The sequence below is a fragment of the Neolamprologus brichardi genome, chromosome 10, assembly GCF_056152115.1.
Source record: "Neolamprologus brichardi isolate AB-2024 chromosome 10, ASM5615211v1, whole genome shotgun sequence".
In the NCBI taxonomy this organism is placed as follows: Eukaryota; Metazoa; Chordata; class Actinopteri; order Cichliformes; family Cichlidae; genus Neolamprologus; species Neolamprologus brichardi.
Genome location: NC_142113.1, coordinates 7,521,350 through 7,540,742, shown reverse-complemented (window position 1 = coordinate 7,540,742; position 19,393 = coordinate 7,521,350). Strand labels below are relative to the sequence as shown.

The 19,393-nt window shown below is 42.3% G+C and overlaps 1 protein-coding gene across 3 annotated transcripts in view; it reads right to left on the bottom strand.

Moving 5' to 3' along the window:
* Nucleotides 1-19,393, bottom strand: part of cblb (Cbl proto-oncogene B, E3 ubiquitin protein ligase) — a 101,447-nt gene that overhangs the window by 3,782 nt on the left and 78,272 nt on the right. For 2 of the 3 annotated variants that reach the window (XM_006800536.3, XM_035911955.2), the window contains exons 15-19: nt 15,148-15,282; nt 13,869-13,933; nt 3,296-3,409; nt 388-564; nt 138-242 (exon numbers count right to left, since the gene is read on the bottom strand). In XM_006800536.3, coding sequence (XP_006800599.1) covers nt 138-242; nt 388-564; nt 3,296-3,409; nt 13,869-13,933; nt 15,148-15,282 — 596 coding nt within the window. The remainder of the gene's footprint in view (nt 1-137; nt 243-387; nt 565-3,295; nt 3,410-13,868; nt 13,934-15,147; nt 15,283-19,393) is intronic. The other variant, XM_087847127.1, reaches the window with a different exon arrangement.

Genomic DNA, 19,393 nt, shown 5'->3' with positions numbered 1-19,393 from the left:
GTTCTGCCTCTGTGACTTTATCTACAATTTAACAACTTTAATACTACTTACATATGTTTTCAGTATTACTAATTGCCCATGAGCTCAGTGAACACTCACTAAAGAGACAGGATGGTCTCTTTAGTGAGAGGTTGTACCTGGATGGTTGTACTCCAGGATGCCTCTGGAGCTTTTCACATTGTCCGTTTGCCTTTTGGCTGGATGCAAGGGAGCAGCACTGTTCACCATTCCAAAAACTGAGTCTGGACAACAGAGAAAGTCAGTCACACAAGCCAACACGAGCAAAGTAATGTTGTAAATAATAAGTGTAACACTTATTACACTGAGAAATATAATGCCCTAAAATGATTTATTTAGCTTTTTAAAAAAAACAAAACAAAATGTTACCTGGAGTTAACAGGACATGCTCGTGTCCAGAGGGGGGCATGTGTAGTTGAGTGATAACAGAGTTGGATGACATGGAAGAGTTACAGGATGAGGATGATGAGGGCTCAGTAAAGCTGTGTCTCACAGGTGGAGGAGGAGGCTGGGATGGAGGGCAGCTGTTTAAGGTGTCTTCAAATACTGTAAGGGAACACAAGCCAGATGCTAGAGTTCTGTTTTGGGATATTTTGCTCGCTCCTGATTGACAGTATCTACTTATTCTATGAGGAGGTAGCTGACTAAGAATTCTAAACTATGTGCAGTCTTGCAGTCCTACGGATTACATACTAAAGGCATGCTGGAGGACTGGGAAAGAGAGTACAAAAAGGATGAAATCGGCATGAATGTGTGACTCTTCTACACCCTGAGGTGGTGCTAAGACATCAAATATACAAAAATGATTATAATCAGTCAGATATATCTGAGTATTCAAATGAAGACCATATGTTGGAGTTCTGGAATGATATCATCACAGTTAAAGTAAAGTGCCTGAACATGAAAACATGAACATGGAAAAAAAAAAAAAAAAAAAAGAATATATGGTGGTATATGTGGTTCGGACTCGTAACATTTCTTTGGAGGTGGAGGAACACCAAAGAAATTGCTTAAGGGAGCTTGCTTCTTCGACATCTTTAAGAGTTCTAAACAAATGTCTGTCCTCCTCCTGGAAATCTTATGTACGCAAACACGCGTTGCAACTTCTTATCTTGTGCGCGTTTTTTATTTTGACAGCGAATGCGCACCTGCGGACCACTTATGTGCACCCATGGTTATTTAGCTCGTCATATTGCAGCCACAGAAATTCTTTTGTCCATGAAACCATAAAGCTGCACTTTCTTTTTGCCTTATAGTCAGATTTGTCATAACTTTTCCGTTTTGTGGTAAGCTTTTCTTTGGCTGTCACTTCTTCACCCTGACCTGTCTTATTTGGCTCAGCAGAACTAAAATATATATCCTGCTGCTTTTACACACCCACTCACATAACGCTCAGCGATCCTCTGCGCGATCAACGTCTCACATGTTTAAGCTTGCTGCGGGAGATTTCACTTGTCATGTTTGCATAGTAAGCTAATGATTGATAAGACAATGTCAGAGGAATTGGTGCGCAAATTATCATCACTCACCAATCAGTGCTGTCGATCTCTATACACAGTTCGCGCGATTGCAAAGTGAAAGCAAAAAACAAGCGCAAATTCAAACGCGATTTCAATATGTCACATATTGACAGTGGCTCACCGATGCCAATGACATAATTACCCAGCTACATTTCCGAAAGAATGCAAAAGCATTGACATATATTTTTCCTTCCTACGATAGGCTGAGAGAGATTTTGGTAGCCCGACTGGAAAAATCGCTAGCCCCGGGACGTCGGGCTAGCATTTTTGCGAGCCCTGTATCTGATTGAGGAATCACTCATCTTTGGAAAAGAGAGTTTATTACAGAGAAATGGCTCTTTCTAAAATAAAAGCTATACTATACACTTCTTCTGGGCTATATTCTCAGCAGCATATTAAACATATCAGGTCCCCATAAGGAGAATCATGTGCTAACGGCTGTCTAAATGACTCGGGTAAAGTTTGTAGCATGCGTGCTTGTTGTTTTTGTCTGCTTCCACTTGTCTTTGCACTAGGATGATGTCAGAGTAAATGTGCAGTCATATTCGTTGTGTTCCCACTAGTGCTGTCAGCGTAAGTCTGGTTGAAATGACGTTAACGCCACAAGATGCAAGATGCTAGCAGCCAAGGCATACATGGAACGGCATAACCAAGTGGCCAGCATAGTGTACAAGAACATCTGTGCTGAGTATAACCTGGACGTCCCAAGGTCAAAATGGAAGAGGCCCCCAAGGGCGGAGAATGTCTGAGCTAAGATCCTGTGGGACTTCCAAATACAGACAGACAAAATGGTGGTGGCTAACCAACCGGACATAGTGGTGGTAAACAGAAGAAGACGGCCGTAGTGATCGATGTAGCGGTCCCGAATGACAGCAACATCAGGAAGAAGGAACACAAGAAGCTTGAGAAATACCAAGGGCTCTGAGAAGAGCTCGGGAAGATGTGGAGGGTGAAGGTAACGGTGGTCCCAGTGGTAATCGGAGCACTAAGTGCAGTGACTCCCAAGCTAGGCGAGTGGCTCCAGCAGATCCCGGGAACATACATAACATTGGAGATCTCTGTCCAGAAGAGCGCAGTCCTAGGAACATCCTCTGGTAGAGGACCCGATCTTGAAGGATAAACCGCCCGCAGGGGCGTGCTGGGTGTTTTTATATATATATATACTACAGCCCCAGGGCCCCCAGGCTCCGGAGAACCACCCCCACACCAAATAAGCTACCCCCAATGAAGCAGATCAACAATCACGCCCGAACATCCAGCCACACGCCCTGGAACCAAAGGCAGGGCCACATCCTGGGGAACTGCAGCAATGTCCCAAAGGGACAGTGAGCTTCAAACACTGGGCTGTGCCCAGCCGTGCACACACACACACACACCCAGGCCATTCACTCACTCACACATACCCATCCATTCATGACACAAAGACATACACATGCTTCCTGCTCATAATCAGATCATACTATAGCAGGGAGCTTATTAAATGGCTCCAATAATTAGTGTACCACACTTAACTTCACAGAATAAAATTGTGTAATTAAATATCGTGTTATATAGTAATCATTTGTGTTTACTGAACAAAAACAATGAGTTATACAACATTTTTCAAAGGGCACTTATAGTTAGCACAGCAAACGGCACAGATGCATTGTCATGTCTGCAGGAGGAACACAGACAGGACAGGCAGCATGAAACAGCTGACATGCACAGGAAGCTATGGCTGAGTGAGAGGAGGTACATGCACTGTTAGGGAGGGCTACCTGGTTGGGGAAGTAGAAAGTCATAGTCAGATGGTGTCTTTTGGATGTTGAAGGGGCAGAGGGTAGTATGTGCTGCCCCCGAGACTAACCCACCGATGGATTCTGAACATCCACCTGTGGAAGCAAAGAAACGTTCAAACAGCCAGTCTGACACAATATTGCATCTTTTCTTTCTAAATTAATTTATATTTTTTTAAGTTTCATTGAATAAGGTATGGTAAGACGTGTCATTTAGTTAGGATCTAGATTTTTTATTTTACTGTTCATGAAGCAAGTTAATGGATTGTTCCAAAGCAATATATGCTATTGCTGTTGGTCATTTTGTTTATTATTGGTGTGAATGCTGATTCAGTGAAATACTAAGAACACAAAGAATAAAATTATTAATCTTGTTTTGAGAATATCTTTTGTTTCTTATTTAGTTTATAAATAATAAAATTAGTTACTTTACATGCATATCACCAACAAACTGTTTGAGATGACACTGTTATCTTACAACCATTTTTAGTAATAATTCCCACACTTGAACTTTTGTTGTTCAAACTTTAACACACAGTCAAGTGTGCAGCTGCTACTTCACAGCAAGAAGGTCCTGGGTTTGACTCTACCATCTGACTTGGGCCTCTTCCTATGGGCTCTCTTCCACAGTCCAAAGACAAGCACTTAACTGAGTTAGGTTAATTGGTTGATTGATTCTAAATTGTCTAATAGTGAGAATGGTTGTTACCCTTGTGAAAGACTGGTGACCGCAATAACCGTCCTCTCAAAGTGAGAAAGAGGTGATGCTGAAAGAAACATTGATGGGCCAGTTTTGAGTTTATTTGACTTAATAAAGTACTTGGAATGAGTGTCTCAACACTTCTTTTAAGATATTTCTCACTTGTCTAAAGTCTAGATATTTTTTCTTATTCCAAGATATCTTGTGAAGTGTAATTATCTTACAGCACCGAGTGTTTCTTCTTCAATCACCTTTCTCACAATGTGTTTCCACCTCTCTGGTGTTATAAACACACCTTACTTCTTATTAATCTCTGGCTCTCTTCCACAGCATGTCTTATATCCTGTCTTTCTCCTCTCACAACAATGTGAGATTTAATGGTTGTTATTGTTATATATAAATCCTAGCTGTTACGATTTTTCTTGCAATCATCAATACTTTTCATAAAATGGAAGTAAATCATTATGTTTGTTATTTTTTCATGTCTCAGGTCAAACAGAATCTTATGTGACAATAGATAAAATGTGTTTGCTAAAATGAAATGGAGCTCTATAAATAGACATAAACAAATCGACATACAAATTATCGTAGCCTTTAATTTTTCCATTGGTGAGTTTTAAAATCTGTTTTTTGAGATGCTCCAGCTGTCAGTTCTTTCTTTTCCATACTGGGATTGTTTAAAAAGCAGACCACACCCATCTGGATATATATATATGTGTGTGTGTGTGTGTGTGTGTATATATATATATATATATATATATATATACATATATGATGAACCAAGCATTCCTTTAACATTAAATAGTAATGACTTCATGGATTTATTCACTAATCAAATTTTTTTTTTTTTTTTTTGCCTGTCCCATTTGGTTCTTTAGCCGTCAGAATTGTTGTCTGAAGACCAACAAGGATACCCAATGGATTTATTTTGCCAAATGGATCATCATGGCATTGCCGTATTGGTCCATTTGATCGACCTTTGTTTTTATTATTTATTTTATTTTATTTTCAGTTGTTACAGACGGGACAGACATGAGTGAGGGATAGGAAAGGGAGAAAGAAAGAGGAAGGAAAAGAAAAACAGAAGGGGAGAGGGACAGTGAGAAAGGGGGGAAAAAAAAATATCTCCGGGATCACCTGTTGAGAGAAAAAGAATAGAAAACAAGCAAAAAAAACAAAAAAACAAAACAAAGCAACATACTATACACAACACCATCGCATTAATCTAGCTAAGTGTAAACAGCAGTAAATACTAAATATTGAATGTTGTTGTGCAGCACGCAGGACAGACAGCGCACAATGTGCTTTGAAGTAGCAGCCAAGAAAGGTGTGATTTAAGTCTACAAACAGTGAACACCTGTGTGCACACCTGTGTGGGTCGGCGCGCTTGTATTCAAATGGTTTCCCCATGTAATGGTCTGCAAGAGGATGTAGAGAGCCATAGCCCTGTCCCTCAGGGCATGAAGCAGGCATGGAGGAGATCCAGGCCCCAGACATCCAGAGGTCCCAGAGTGCAAGAGCCCAAGGAGGACCACCGGAGGGGCATCCGTGCCACCTTCATGGGAAGGGCTGAGGATACCCAGACGAGGGGTCACCCAGTAGCCACCGGGCAGAAACTAGAGGGGGCTGCACCGGCGTGCCCGCCGGCTCCGCCGGCAGCCAGCTGTGCCAGAGTGAACCGAGCCGCAGGCACAGAGGCCGGAGGCCCGAGGGCCCTCCGCGCCCCGGAAGAGGCCTGACTGAGCAGCAGGCGCCAGGCCCCGCCAAGTAGCCACCGGGAGTGAGCTGGCACATGACCTGAGCGCCCAGCCCCGGACACCAAGAACCAACAATGCACCGACCCCTGAGGGCATCAGTCACCGGCAGGGAGTGTGGTGAGGGGAGATAGGCCTCCACACTTGGAGGGCCTGGGAGTTCCCAGAGAGGTGGAGTCTAAGACCCGACCTGACATATAGACACAGATAAACAGGCACACACAGACACAGACATGCATTCCCACCCTCATGCACACATATACAAACACTCAGCACTCACCCAACGTAGGAATAAACGTAAATGGACATGTACACACAATCACACTCCCCAAACATACTCTATACCCCGGGTCCAGGTATCCTCGCCCCCAGAGGGGGAAACGGCACCCAGACCCAAGAGATGTTACCCTTCCCTCCGGGGTGGAGGCTAGCAGACCGCCCCAGGCTCCGCAGCAGCAGGGAGGCCAATCGGACAGCCAGCATCTCTTCCCAGCCCCCCCGCCTCGATGGCTAGCAGAGAACGGGGGTGTGTTAAGACCCCATACCCTCCTCCTCCCGCTCAAGTGTAGTGTTGCTGCGTGTTGCTCTAAAGTGTGTTTAAAACAAGGGAGAGCATGGTGCTGCTGCCAGAGAGCAGCAGGTGTTAGCACGGCCCCTCCCGAGAACCCTCAATGTCTACATGGATTTAAAATTGAGAGGTGGGCACCGGCGCCAGAGGTAGGTTTGAATACACTTTACCGTCTACTGGACGCCGTTAACGTGCCCACCCTCAAGGCCCTATATATATATATATATGTGTGTGTGTGTTATGAGAGTGTAAGTAATGTGGATGTCTAAGTTGTGAGATAAAATTGAGGCACAGGTGGCCAGAAGAGGACAGAGGGGGGGGGAATGTCTCCCCTGCACCCTGGTGACACACCCGCACCCCAAAGCCCTACCTGTGTGGGTGGGTGTGGTGGAGCGGGAAGAGGGAGGCAGCCGGGGATGGGGAGGAAAAGAAGGGAGGGGAGGGTGTCCCTCCCTAGGGCCAGCTCCCCCGCTGACCCCAATAGGCACCCCCGTCCTCTGGTATCCACCAAGGCAAGGGAGCCCAGGCCCATCCAGACCGGGGCCTACGGCAGCAGCACCGCCAAGCCCCACAGGACCCGGGGCAGCCCACCCCACCCCACCGCAGAGGAAACTGTACCCACCCCAACATTCAATCATCTCCCAGACTACACAAGACACAGACACCCAGGTTAAGTTTATTCTCCACCTCTCCTATGTCTCTCCCCCACCTGCAGAGTGGACTCCTGCAAAGATGGAACAACCTCCCTGCCAGTTGAAGAGCCCCCCGGTTAGGCTGATGCACAAGAGGCCCCCTGCGCCAGGGCTGAGCCCCCGTGCACCCACCCGCCCACAACCTCGGCGACATACCGACGAGGACCGAAGCCCCCAAGGCCCAGCCAGAGCCCCAGCACGGAGGCGAAGCACCCCCGAACCCCAAACCCCCACGCCCGCCCCGGATCCACTCAGGGGCAGCCAGGCCACCAGGCCAGTAACCTACATCCGCCAGCACAGACCATCCTCCAGCCCCGCTGCACGCAGCCACGAGGAGAACAACCTCTGAGAGCGACCAGAGCCACTAACCAGGTTATGAACACAACCCCCGGGTTAAGCCCTCCAGGGATAACGTCTCTAGGGGTCCTCCAGGTGCCCTAAGCCCATCCCAACCTCCACATCAACCACAATAGCCAAGGCGGGACCAAACCACGACCCCCCAACCCCGCTAGGTGATGGAGCCGATCAAAGGAGCCCAGAGGGATTGATCTAATGTGGTGGCAGAGGCTATATCGAGACTAATGTGATCTATTAGATAGTTTCTATATTGGCTAGAATTAAGATTATTTTTATTTTTCCAGTTCATGAGGACCGTTTTCTTGGCGATGCATAGGGCAGTAAAAACCATGTGGACTGTATTAGTTTCTGTAGTGACATCATCCAAATTTCCCAACAAGCATACTAAAGGGGAGGTTGGAATTTTACATTTCAGACACTTTGATAAGTCTTCACATATCTCGTGCCAAAACTTCTGCACTGGTGGACAGAACCAAAGAGCGTGGATGTAATTGTCTGGTGTATTGCCTTGACAGTGTGAGCAGTTGTTGGCGGATGTAAAGCCCATCTTGAACATTCGATGACCTGTATAGTGCACTCTATGCAGTATTTTGTATTGTATTAATTGCAGATTGGGATTTTTAATCAATTTAAAGGTTTTTAAGCACATCTGAGACCAGACGTTTTGGTCTAAGCTGACTGATAAATCTGCTTCCCACTTTGCAATAGGAAGGGATATTGATTCATCTATTTTAGAAAATGTTCTGTATATTTTAGATAATAGTTTGGGGGATTTAAGAGTAAGAAATTGAACCACACTTGGTGGTGTTTGTAATTCAACTTGACTGAGGTTAAATTTCTTTTTTACTATGGATTTAATTTGTTGATATTCTAAAAATCTTTTCTTGTTGATCCCATATTGTGTAACTAGTCTGTCAAATGGAATAAATTCTGTTCCCTCTAATATATGTTCTAAGTATTTAATTCCTTTACAACTCCATTCTGGGAAATTAATCTTATTATTGTTTTGTAATATGTCAGGGTTATTCCAGATAGGTGTACGTTTGCATGGGATTAATGAAGACTCCGTTATTTTTAGAAACTCCCACCATGCTGTCAGAGAAAAGCTGATGTTGATGCTTTTAAAGCATTCATGTCTTTTGATGTTTGAGCTAATAAATGGTAGGTCTGAAATCTCTAGATCATTGCATAGTGCCTGTTCAACATCTAGCCAGGGCTCATCTAAGAGTGTACATTTTAACCATTCTGAGATGAACTGAAGCCTGTTGGCTAAGAAGTATTGGTGAAAATTAGGCAGATCTAATCCTCCTCTATCCTTGGTTCTTTGTAGTGTTTTTAAGCTGATACGCGGGGGTTTATCTTTCCAAAGGAATTTAGAAATATGTGAATCCAGAGATCTGAACCAATCTTGTGATGGTTTGTTGGGGATCATTAAAAATAAGTAATTTATTTTTGGCAAGATCATCATTTTTATAGTGGCGACCCTTCCCATGAGTGATATGGGTAGAGATTTCCATCTAGTCAGATCGCCTTCTACTTTCTTTAGAAGTGGGATGTGGTTTAATTTAATTAAGTCTGAAAGCTTAGGAGAAACATTAATACCTAAATATTTAATATTTCCAGATTGTAGTGGGGCAGAAGATGAATTATGGAAGGAGCAGTTAATGGGAAGAACTGTAGATTTTGGCCAATTAATTGAATAATCTGAAACTCTTGAAAACCAGTTTATTAGAGTAATTACCTCAGAGAGGTTGATTTGTGAGTTTTGCAGAAAGAGCAACACATCATCCGCATAGAGACTGATTTTATGTTCTACGTTCTTACATTTTATGCCCTTAATTGTTGTAGCCTGTCTAAATGCTGCTGCTAGAGGTTCGATAAAAATTGCAAAAAGTGAAGGGGAGAGTGGGCATCCCTGTCTGGTGCCCCTCATGAGACAAAAGCTGGAGGATGTCTGGTCATTTGTTCTGATACGAGCTGTTGGGGAATTGTATAATATTCTTATCCAATTTATGAAAGAGTTTCCAAAACCAAATTTGTGTAAAGTTGCAAATAAAAATTTCCAGTTAACTCTGTCAAATGCTTTTTCTGCATCTAGAGATAATATTATGGTTTCAATGTTTTTATTGTATGAGTATTTTAAATTTTAAACCATTAGAGGAAAATCAATCATAATCATCTCACAGAAATAACGTACAGTTACTCTCAATCCCATTGTTGTTTATGTACACGTTTTTGAGTTAACTTCAGTAATTACTTCTTCCAAACCAAGAAGTTATTACTGTTTTTTAGACCCCATTCCTACTGCTCCTACTGTACTGCTCAAGAAGTCCTACCATTAATTAATGCTTCAATCTTAAATATGATGAACCTAGCTCTAATAATCGGCTTCAAGCTGGCAGTAGTTAAACTGTTACTTAAAAAGCCATCTCTTGACCCAGGGGTCTTAGCTAATTATAGGCCAATCTCCAGCCTTCCTTTCATCTCAAAAATTCTTGAAAGAGTAGTTGTCAAACAGCTAACAGATCATCTGCAGAGAAATGGCTTAATTTGAAGAGTTTCAGTCAGGTTTCAGAGCTCATCACAGCACAGAAACAGTGTTACAAATGATCTTCTTATGGCCTCTGACAGTGGACTCATCTCTGTGCTTGTCCTGCTAGACCTCAGTGCAGCGTTCGATATGGTTGACTATAATGTATTATTACAGCAATAAGTCACACATATCTTTTCCCAGAAGTGTGTGATTAGTGAAATGTATAAAAAGGCTCAACAGGATCACCCTGACGAAGACTTGCATAGACTTTGCTGTTGCTCGCTTGCAAGTAATGAAATAAGAAGTATGTTCAGGAAGTTGCACAACTCGTTTACTGACATAATGTGTAACCCGTTCCACAATCTTGGAGACACCATTCAGTCCAAGGCCTTTGATGGGATTGTTTCTGGTACAAACAGATGGTACAAACTGCCTGATATGTCTTTTACCCAGTCTGCTGATCCTCCACTGTACATAAACACCCTTTATTTAAAAAAAAAAATATGTTAAACTTGCTGCTCTGTGTCTCACTTTATAAGACCATTTTTCTGACAGAAAACCTGGGTGCTCACAGTGAAGGTGAGGACCTGGGTGAGGGAGCACAAGCCAGCAGATGGACTTACGGCTGCTAAGCTTGTGGTACAGTATTGCAATGCTTGTAAAGGGGCTCTGGCTTCATGCTCCACTGGGCACTAAACAGTGCTCCAGTCTTCTCTGCCAGGTCCTTCAAAGACAGAGAGTAAACCAGAGCCACAAGAAAACCACTAAACTCAGAAACCTCTGGTAAGGACCTTGTTTGTTATTATTGCCAGCAGCCAGGCCACAAAACCTCTGTGTGCCCCATCTGCAAAGCTAAGGTCACAGGGGATAGCTATGCACCCCAGCAGGAGATGGAGCCCACAGGGAAAGACAGTGGAAATGCAGCGCTAGAAAATGGTAAATGTCAATAGTCAGCGAGTTACTGCTTTGTTGGAAATGTCTTTGGTTAACCATTGTATGGTACCAGTGAGCAATGTGGATTATAGCAGACAGGAGGAAATTTTGCGTGTACATGCTGATAAGTATCATTACCCCAAAGCTGATGTGACAGTGACCATTAATGAACAGTCCTACATGTTGCCTTTTGTGGTGGTACAGAGCCTGCCTGTTGATGTTATCCCAGGAATGGAGTTTTAGGGAGGATGAGACATTGAAAAACTTGATTGCTAAGGGGACTGAAGGGGAAAATGGAAAGTGAGAGGGGAAATGAAAAGTTCATTTTTTAATAAGCATGTGGTATACGCAGTTGACTGTGACCACCAATATCTTGAGATCCCTGGTCCCTAGGTCCTTTATCATGTACCTAACACACACCCTTCCCTAGGTCTTTAATGTTTGCAGACATACAGAAATCCTGAAGTGCATGCTCCATATGCCAGAAAACATGTCCTCCAAGGAAGTCAGACCAAAACCTAATGTAGTCACTGTCAGTTATCTACACTCATTTCTAAAAGACCAGGGAACCAACCCGTGGCTGCCCTTCCTGCTGTTTGCATACAGAGAAGTTCCCCTACCTTTAACTGAGTTCTTCCCCTTACAAGTTACTCTATGGCTGGGATGTACATGGGCCCTTGGATCTACACTCAAAGGGTTGTGAGTCTCCTTCCTCCACTCGCAGTGATAAAGTACTATGTACTCGAAATGAAGCACCATCTGGCAAGACATTGCAAGGAAGCTGGGGGAACATGTCCAAGGCTTATATAACCCAGAAAACCTGGTATGGCCAGCAGGTAAGGCACTGTGATTTCCAGCACTGTCAAAAGGTTTTGTTATTCCTCCTTTCTGCTAACACTTCTGGCAAAATGGCAATGGCCGTACACTGAAGGCTCAACAAAATGAACAGGTCCGTTTTAAACTCTAGCATCTGGCTTGTGTTGCCTTTAAGCCATTTTAAGATCCGTGGCAACGTGTCATGCAGGACGCATCTCCCTTCTAGAAGTAATGTGAAAGAGAAATAAAGTGTTAAATGGTCTGCTGAGCAGTGTTTTTGTCTTCCATCAGATGCCTCTGAGGAATCAAAAGAACTCGGTGAAGTGTTGATATAAACAAACTGCATACTATATCTGTAAAAAAAAATAATAATAAGAACCCCCTAGATTGTATTATGTTCCATATTAAATTGACTTTTTTAAGAGAAAACATATTCCTAAATGCAAAAAAAGCCAACAAAAAAACCCCCTTCAAGTACAGTCAAAGGTCAAAGTGAAATAAATTAAGGAATATATGGAATCTAAACTAAGGAATAAAACTGCCTATTCTCTGTCTACGTAGAATGCTTTGTTTTTTTAACAGAAAGTAAAAAGAGTTCTGACAATACATATCTTCTGGATGAGGTAGATCTGGTGTGTGTTTATGTGTATCTATTTTTGTGCAAGTGAATGAGTGAGTTTGTGTGTTTGTAAGGAGTATGTGGTGGCTACAGTGAACATTGAAGTTTGGTCAAAGCAAAAAATTGATGATGATTTTTTTTATTAGTTGAGTTAATCAGAAATCTCAACGAATTATTGCAGCCCTAGTCAACACTGCAGTCTGCTCAAGTTACTGAGCAGTTTTAAAGGTTATCTTTACCTAAACTGTTGCGAGATTTAAACAAATAAAAGTTACCGCCTTTTGGACGAGCTAAACTGCTATATGTATTTGACTGACCTGGTGTGGAAATGTTTAGACATTCACAATTTACTGACATCAAAAGGATGATTTCTTTTGCTGAGATGCTGAACCACATCAGTGTCAAAGGCCTGATCCAATGTCCAAGGAAGACAGAGCTTTGCTTACAAGCTCTGTAAGCTATGTAAAAGAGAACCACCAGACTAAAAAGATCCAAAAGATATTAATTAAGAGTTGTTAATTCTCTTGCATTTTGACGTCACAAAAAAAAGATGTACACAAATATCGGAAATACCTTAAAACTGGCAAAATGGATGAGACAAGTCATACCTTCCTTTGGAGTCAAGAATGTTGACATGTTAGAAATTTCCACAGGTGCTTGTGTTACATAAATGTGCTATTGGGCCTGTGCACTAGAACATTAGCCAAAATTGTAAATGTGACTCACCAGTGAAATGAATGGTGAGTCACACATCACTAAGCTTGGTTTAGAACTGGTAAAATGATAATGCAGAGAACAAAAACAGGCACAGTTGATAATGTAGTGTACATAGACAGAGACAAAGAAAGATACAAACAAAAATGAGTGGTAATTCCAGTACTTGTAGTTCCCCATTAAACTATGCATGTACTCTACACAAGGTTTAAGCAGTGTGCCACTCAGTCTATGTTAAATTCCATCTTACATTGTAAAAAAAAAGGGTCATTGTTGCCCCAAAGGGAGGGAATATGTAATCAATTTGGTTTATTTGTTTGTCTGTCTATCTTTTTGTTAGCATTTTAGTGTCCACAGTTATCGTTTTCAAATTTAATCTGATGGTAGTATTTGTTAAAAAAAAAAATTCAAGAAAACATGTCAAGTGATATATGGATTTCTTAGATCATTAGTGCTGCTGTCATCAGCAGAATAACGTTCCCCCCCGCCAGGTGTGTGTCCTGGCATAAAAGTAATGCAGCATTTCAGAAAAGGAACATCAACCAACAGTAAAATATAGGGGTCATAGTGTCATAGTGTGATGGTCTGGGGCTGCTTTGTTTCTCAGTTTTTCACTTTACAGCAACAAACTGTAGCAACAAGGTTTTTAGTGTCACTGATAGCCCCAGACCTAGTCTGCCAGTAGCAACAATCCCACCACAATTTCTCCAGAAAGTTTTCTTGTACTCTTTTATTTTAAATATAGAGAAGGTAATTTCTGCTTCAACGGGTCCCTTAATCAAAACATGAAAAAACAATGTAGCCTGGCCTGCTTATAACAACAATATATGAGCCAAAAATGTAAATTAATTAACACTTGAAAGACTCACCAGGCTCAAGGCACCAGGGCTTCTCCTCCTCAAAGGACAGCTCTGGAGGGCTATTTTCCAAGGACCTGCATGAGCAACAAAATGTAACTGAATCACAGCACCCCAACTAAACTCTAATGACATACAGACAGAAAAAGGCTGTAATGATAGATGTAGCTATATAAAGTGATAGCTACATCAGGAAGAACAATGTGAAGAAGAACGTGAGAAGCTGGAGAAATACTAAGGGCGGAGAGAGGAGCTGGAGAAGCAAGGTGAAAGGTGAAGACAAGTCTTGGTCAACTGCTCTGTCTACCAGTAGCTGATGTTTTGTCCTTCTGGTGTTTTGCCAATTAATTTCTATGCCCCGCTCATGAATTGAGACATATGCCCATTCATCTTAGCTGCTATGATTCCTGGCAGGAGTTTCCATGTGACATTAAGGCAGGTTATTGGCCTGTAGTGGGATGGGACTATCCTACTATTCTGGGGATCCTTCGGGATAAGGACTGTCCAACCTTTAGTTAGCCATTCCAGGTGTGCCTAAAATATCTGCAGATTGTTCTTTTGTGTTGCCAGATGCTCAAGGAGTAAAGTCAGCTTCTTGAGCACGTCAGGTCCTGGTGCTGTCCAATCTGCATACTGGAGACACCGTCTTGGATGTCTACTACTGTGATGATTACTGGATCCTGTTCAGGGAGGTTACTGTGGTCTGCTCTTAAATCCACTAGCCAATAAGTGTTACTATTATGGGTCGTGTCCTGTGTGATGTTGTTGTGGTAATATAGGCCAAAAACCCAGAGGAATTATTCCAATACACTGCTGAATCTATGTCATGAAGAATGACTGCTGTTCTAAAGGCAAAAAATGCTAAACATTTTTGTTAAAGGTCTTTCCACAGCATGTCTTTTATCCTGTCTTCCTTCTCTCACCCCAACCGGTCGCAGCAGATGGCCGCCCCTCCCTGAGCCTGGTTCTGCCGGAGGTTTCTTCCTGTTAAAAGGGAGTTTTTCCTTCCCACTGTCGCCAAAGTGCTTGCTCATAGGGGGTCATATGATTGTTGGGTTTTTCTCTGTATCTATGAAGCGCCTTGAGGCGACTTTTGTTGTGATTTGGCGCTATATAAATAAAATTGAATTGAATTGAATTGAGTTACAGCTGAAAATCTGCATTCAATCATTTTTTTCTTTTTGAATGTTTCATTCACTGTGGTGGTGAATAGAGGCAAAACTACAAAAATTATGTCTTTGACCAACTACCTATGGAACTAACAATATACCATGTGTGTGAAGACCAATACCTGCTTGCTACAGTGATGCAGACAGGAGTCTGACTCAGGCACAGACTGGATGAAGGAATGTGATAGTTGCCCTCCGGTCCTTCCATTGCCCCTTGATGTTGTTCTAACACTGGGCTGCAAAAAGGGTTGGAGGATCTGCAAAGATGACATTTGATTTGTCAAAACAACCTTTGACTACATTAGTTAGTTTGTCTAATGGTTAACTATAAGAGGGAATCTTATGCAAAAGCCCTTTCTAACCCTTTTTCTGTCAGAGGTTTGCTCCTGTCAAAGGGGTGTATTTCTCTCAAAAATTGTACAAGATGTCTTATTATGTTGGTTAGGTTTGTCAGACCAAGGAAAGTTTAGATACAGTCGGAGAAATAATTATTCGAGCTACTTTGTAAGTTTGTAAGCCACTTTGTAAGTTTGTAAGCCACTTTGTAAGTTTATTCATTTCCAAAACAATGAATAGTCTCTAATTGCATAGAGACTCAAAAGTTATTATAAACAGATTTGCATGTCATTGAGTGAAATTGGGTTTTTTTCTCCACAAGATCAAATACTTGTTTTAGTACTTGGTCAAGAATACTAACTTTCTTGGCATGATTTCTTATTATCAGGTTTTCATATCTCTCAGGTGGGATTTTGGTCTTTTAGGTTTCTTGGTTGCCTGGTTGGCAACTTCAAGCTTCAGCTCGCTATAGTAATGAGGTCAGGAGACTGACAAGGCCACTTCACAACCTTCTTCTATAGCCACTCTATAGCCACAAGTCCCATACACCAGCGGTCCCCAACCCTCGGGCCACAGACCGGTACAGGTCCGTGAGTGGTCTGGTACCGGGCTACGAGAGTTGATGCTTGGGTGTCAAATTTATGGTTTTCAGGGTTTTTATTGTTAACTTTTCCCGTGTTGTAGTTGTGTGTCTTATTTTGAAAGAAATATTTACGCATTACCATAGCGACCAGAGAGCATTAAGGGGCAGAGAGGAGGACACAACTACGCAGTGAATTTGTGTTTATTACTATATTTACAAAATACCACAGTTTTTGTGTTGGTCATATCCTTTTATTTTGTTGTATTTATCTGGAACACGTTAAAGGCCGGTCCATGAAAATATTATCTGACATTAAACCGGTCCGTGGTGCAAAAAAGGTTGAGGACCGCTGCCATACACGGCCCATCTTTAGTGATTTGGTTGAGGGGAGGAGGTTCTCATCCAACATTTTACTTTCTATAGTAAAAAGAAACATGGTCCGGTCCTTTTCCCTGTCAATGTAGTGAAGTCATCCTCTACCCTTAGACAAACTGCCCCAAAGCATAATGTTTCCACCTCCTACTCCTACCTTCTATCTCCTGCCTCCAGTACATCTGGATACACAGAATATCTAATCTAATTCTTACTGCAGCTAAAAGGCTATTATCATTCAGCCATTACTTTTGGCAGTTTCTAACCATCAGATATTTGCCTTAACCTGTAGACATCATTGGTAAAAGATCTGAAACCACAGAGAAAACAAAAGAAGAGTTTCATATATACTCCCTGTTATGGAAAATTCTAGTTTATCCTCACATTTAGATTTGTGTGTTTAGAATCTTAGTGTATGATTTTTGTATAACCTTTGCCTGCTTAAGATGAAGCAAGTGTGTGTCAGTATGACCTCGTAAAGAACTGCTTAGCTAGGCCTAATGATGTTTCACTATGTTATCTGCTAACTGTTAGGGCGTAGAAGGACCAAACTCTCAAGATGACCGGTGCCAGGAGCTTCCTGGGAAAAGATAGCGGAAGTTGCTCTCTGCCCAGCCACAGTCCGTGGGACAGAAACCTGTTGTAACTAAAAGATACAGAGAGTTGTGTGTGGGGAGGGGTTATAACAGAGGAGCTGAGACATCCCAAAGGCAAAGCTGGCATGACTGTGAACTGTGATGTTTGATGTGTCTGTTGGCTCTCCTGCCCAGTAATAAATAGCTTGACCACGGCTCTTTCCGTGTTGCAGACTTTATTTACAAAATTCCACGACATCCCCCAGCTCACTGACAAAAACCCATCAGAGGAAGTGATTGCAGAACACTGCTCCATGCACCGTTACTTCTCCTACGAAAAATAAAAATAATTATTTTGCATAAAATAAAAAGAATTATTTTGCATAGGAAAAGACACACTTTTAGCCACTGTAAGAGTCAAGGAGATACTGTAGAGCTTGAGTAAAGCGTCAGGAATGGATAACATGACACAAACCATGTATACCATCTGTTATTACAGGAAATCTCAGGTCTTCCCCTAATACGATGGAAGCACTAAAGGCGATGGCGAAGCTACAGTTAGGAGTTCTGGCAGTGTAGGCTCATGTGCTTCACAGAGACATGGCTGAATGAGACTCACTCGTCACTTTAGATGGCTTTCAGCTTGTACAGGTGCATAGGACAGCATTGCAGAGTGGTAAGAAGAAGTGGGGAGGAATAGTGATGTCTGTCAACGAGAGGTGCTGAAACCCTGGACAGATCAGTGTTAAAGAGCAAGGCAAATTTTAAAGTCATTTGAAAGCCTGATGCTTAGCTTTGTAACAAGTCTGTGTTGATGATTAATTAATAAGCTGGTGTGGAAAATTGCTGCCACACCGCCCCCTCAGCCTGCACTTTGAGGATTCTGACAGTGACAATGACTCGGGGTGTTGATTCGTTTAAGCTAACATAATCATCCTGTCAGGTTTCTGTAAGACAGAGTAAATTGATTTATTGATCAATTATTAACTCATGTACTAACAGAGACTTGGAAGTGAGCGACCAAATGTTTAATAGTCCACACTTCAATGTTTTACTCTTTGGTGCTGTTGAGGATACTGTATTGCTCTTTCTTTGTGATCTTTTATGTTTAAGTCGTTTTTTTTGCTGGTTTTTAGTTTGATTTTTTGTCTGTTTGGGAGCTGACACAGTCTCTAAGGAGATAGGGTTTTGGGGAAATAACAGGAGGAGAGAAGTTACAGAGAGATGTGTAAGACTGCAACTCTGGTTCCTGTTTCCAACTCTGGATAGTCAGGTTTGTGGGGGTTTGATAAATTTGGCCAGATTTCTAGAAATAAGAGCTGTCCCATCCAAAATGGGCTGGATGCTGTCTCTCTTAACAAGACCAGGTTTCCTCCAGAAAGTTTCCCAATTATTTATAAAGCCCACATCATTTTTTGGACACCACCCAGACACCAGAGGTTTAAGGAGAGCATGCGGCTAAACATGTCACTCCTGTTCCGATTGGGAAGGCGACCAGAGAAAGCTCTGCATATGCTTTTCAATCTGTACCTGATTCAGGTTTTCACATATCTGCTTTTCTGCACCAACAAAATTTGTACCATTATCACAATGTATGATTTCAATTTGGCCTCTTCTGCTTATAAACCATTGGAGAGCATTGATGTAGGAGATGGTGTCAAGACTGTCTGCTACCTCTATGTGTACTGCTCTGATAGTGATGCTAGTAAACAACACACCACACCTTTTGAAAATTGCTCAGCCACGTTTTCAAATCCAAATTAAAATATACAACTGAGCAAAATACAACATTGTCATAAAAGAGTATTGCACTTAGTGTTCTTGCCATTGTACATGTGTGGATGCGTGTGTTTGGTCAGTTGAAGCAGTAGTTGTGATATCTTGTGGTTCTCCTGTAGTGTACTGCTTGCTGCAAGTAGTACAACTTGTCTGCATCATTTCTCTGTTCAATGGCTGGCTCAAAAGCTTCCATAAAGGACATGTCGGTAAGTGGATCACCCTTGGAAACTGCCATCATCAGCTGTTTTATCCTCTTTGCTTACTTTGCTTACAAGCAGAGGAAAAAGGTTGCAGTGACAGATTTAGCTATACTAGGAGTAACAACAAGAAGGAAGAAGGAACATGAGAAGTGGGAAACATACCAAGGGCTGAATGAGGAGCTAGAAAAGCTGTGTAAGGTGAAGGCAACTGTCGTCCATGTGGTAAACAGGGCAGTGACCCCCCAGCTGGGCGAGTGGTTCCAGCAGATGCCAAGAACAATATCCTAGTCATAGGAACAGCAAAGACACTGCACTAGACATCCCAGGCTTCTGGTAGAGGACCTAAACTTAACCTCTTAAGCCCCAAGAGATTTTCTTAGCTTCCTGCTCGAAAATGTAATGCCCAAATTTAATTGATTATTTCTCTGCAATTAAAAACTCTGTCCTTACAATCTTGGTGTCAAAATAAAGCTAACACTTGTCAGATTTCATCAGAGGTGTAAATATTGAAGCAGATATTACT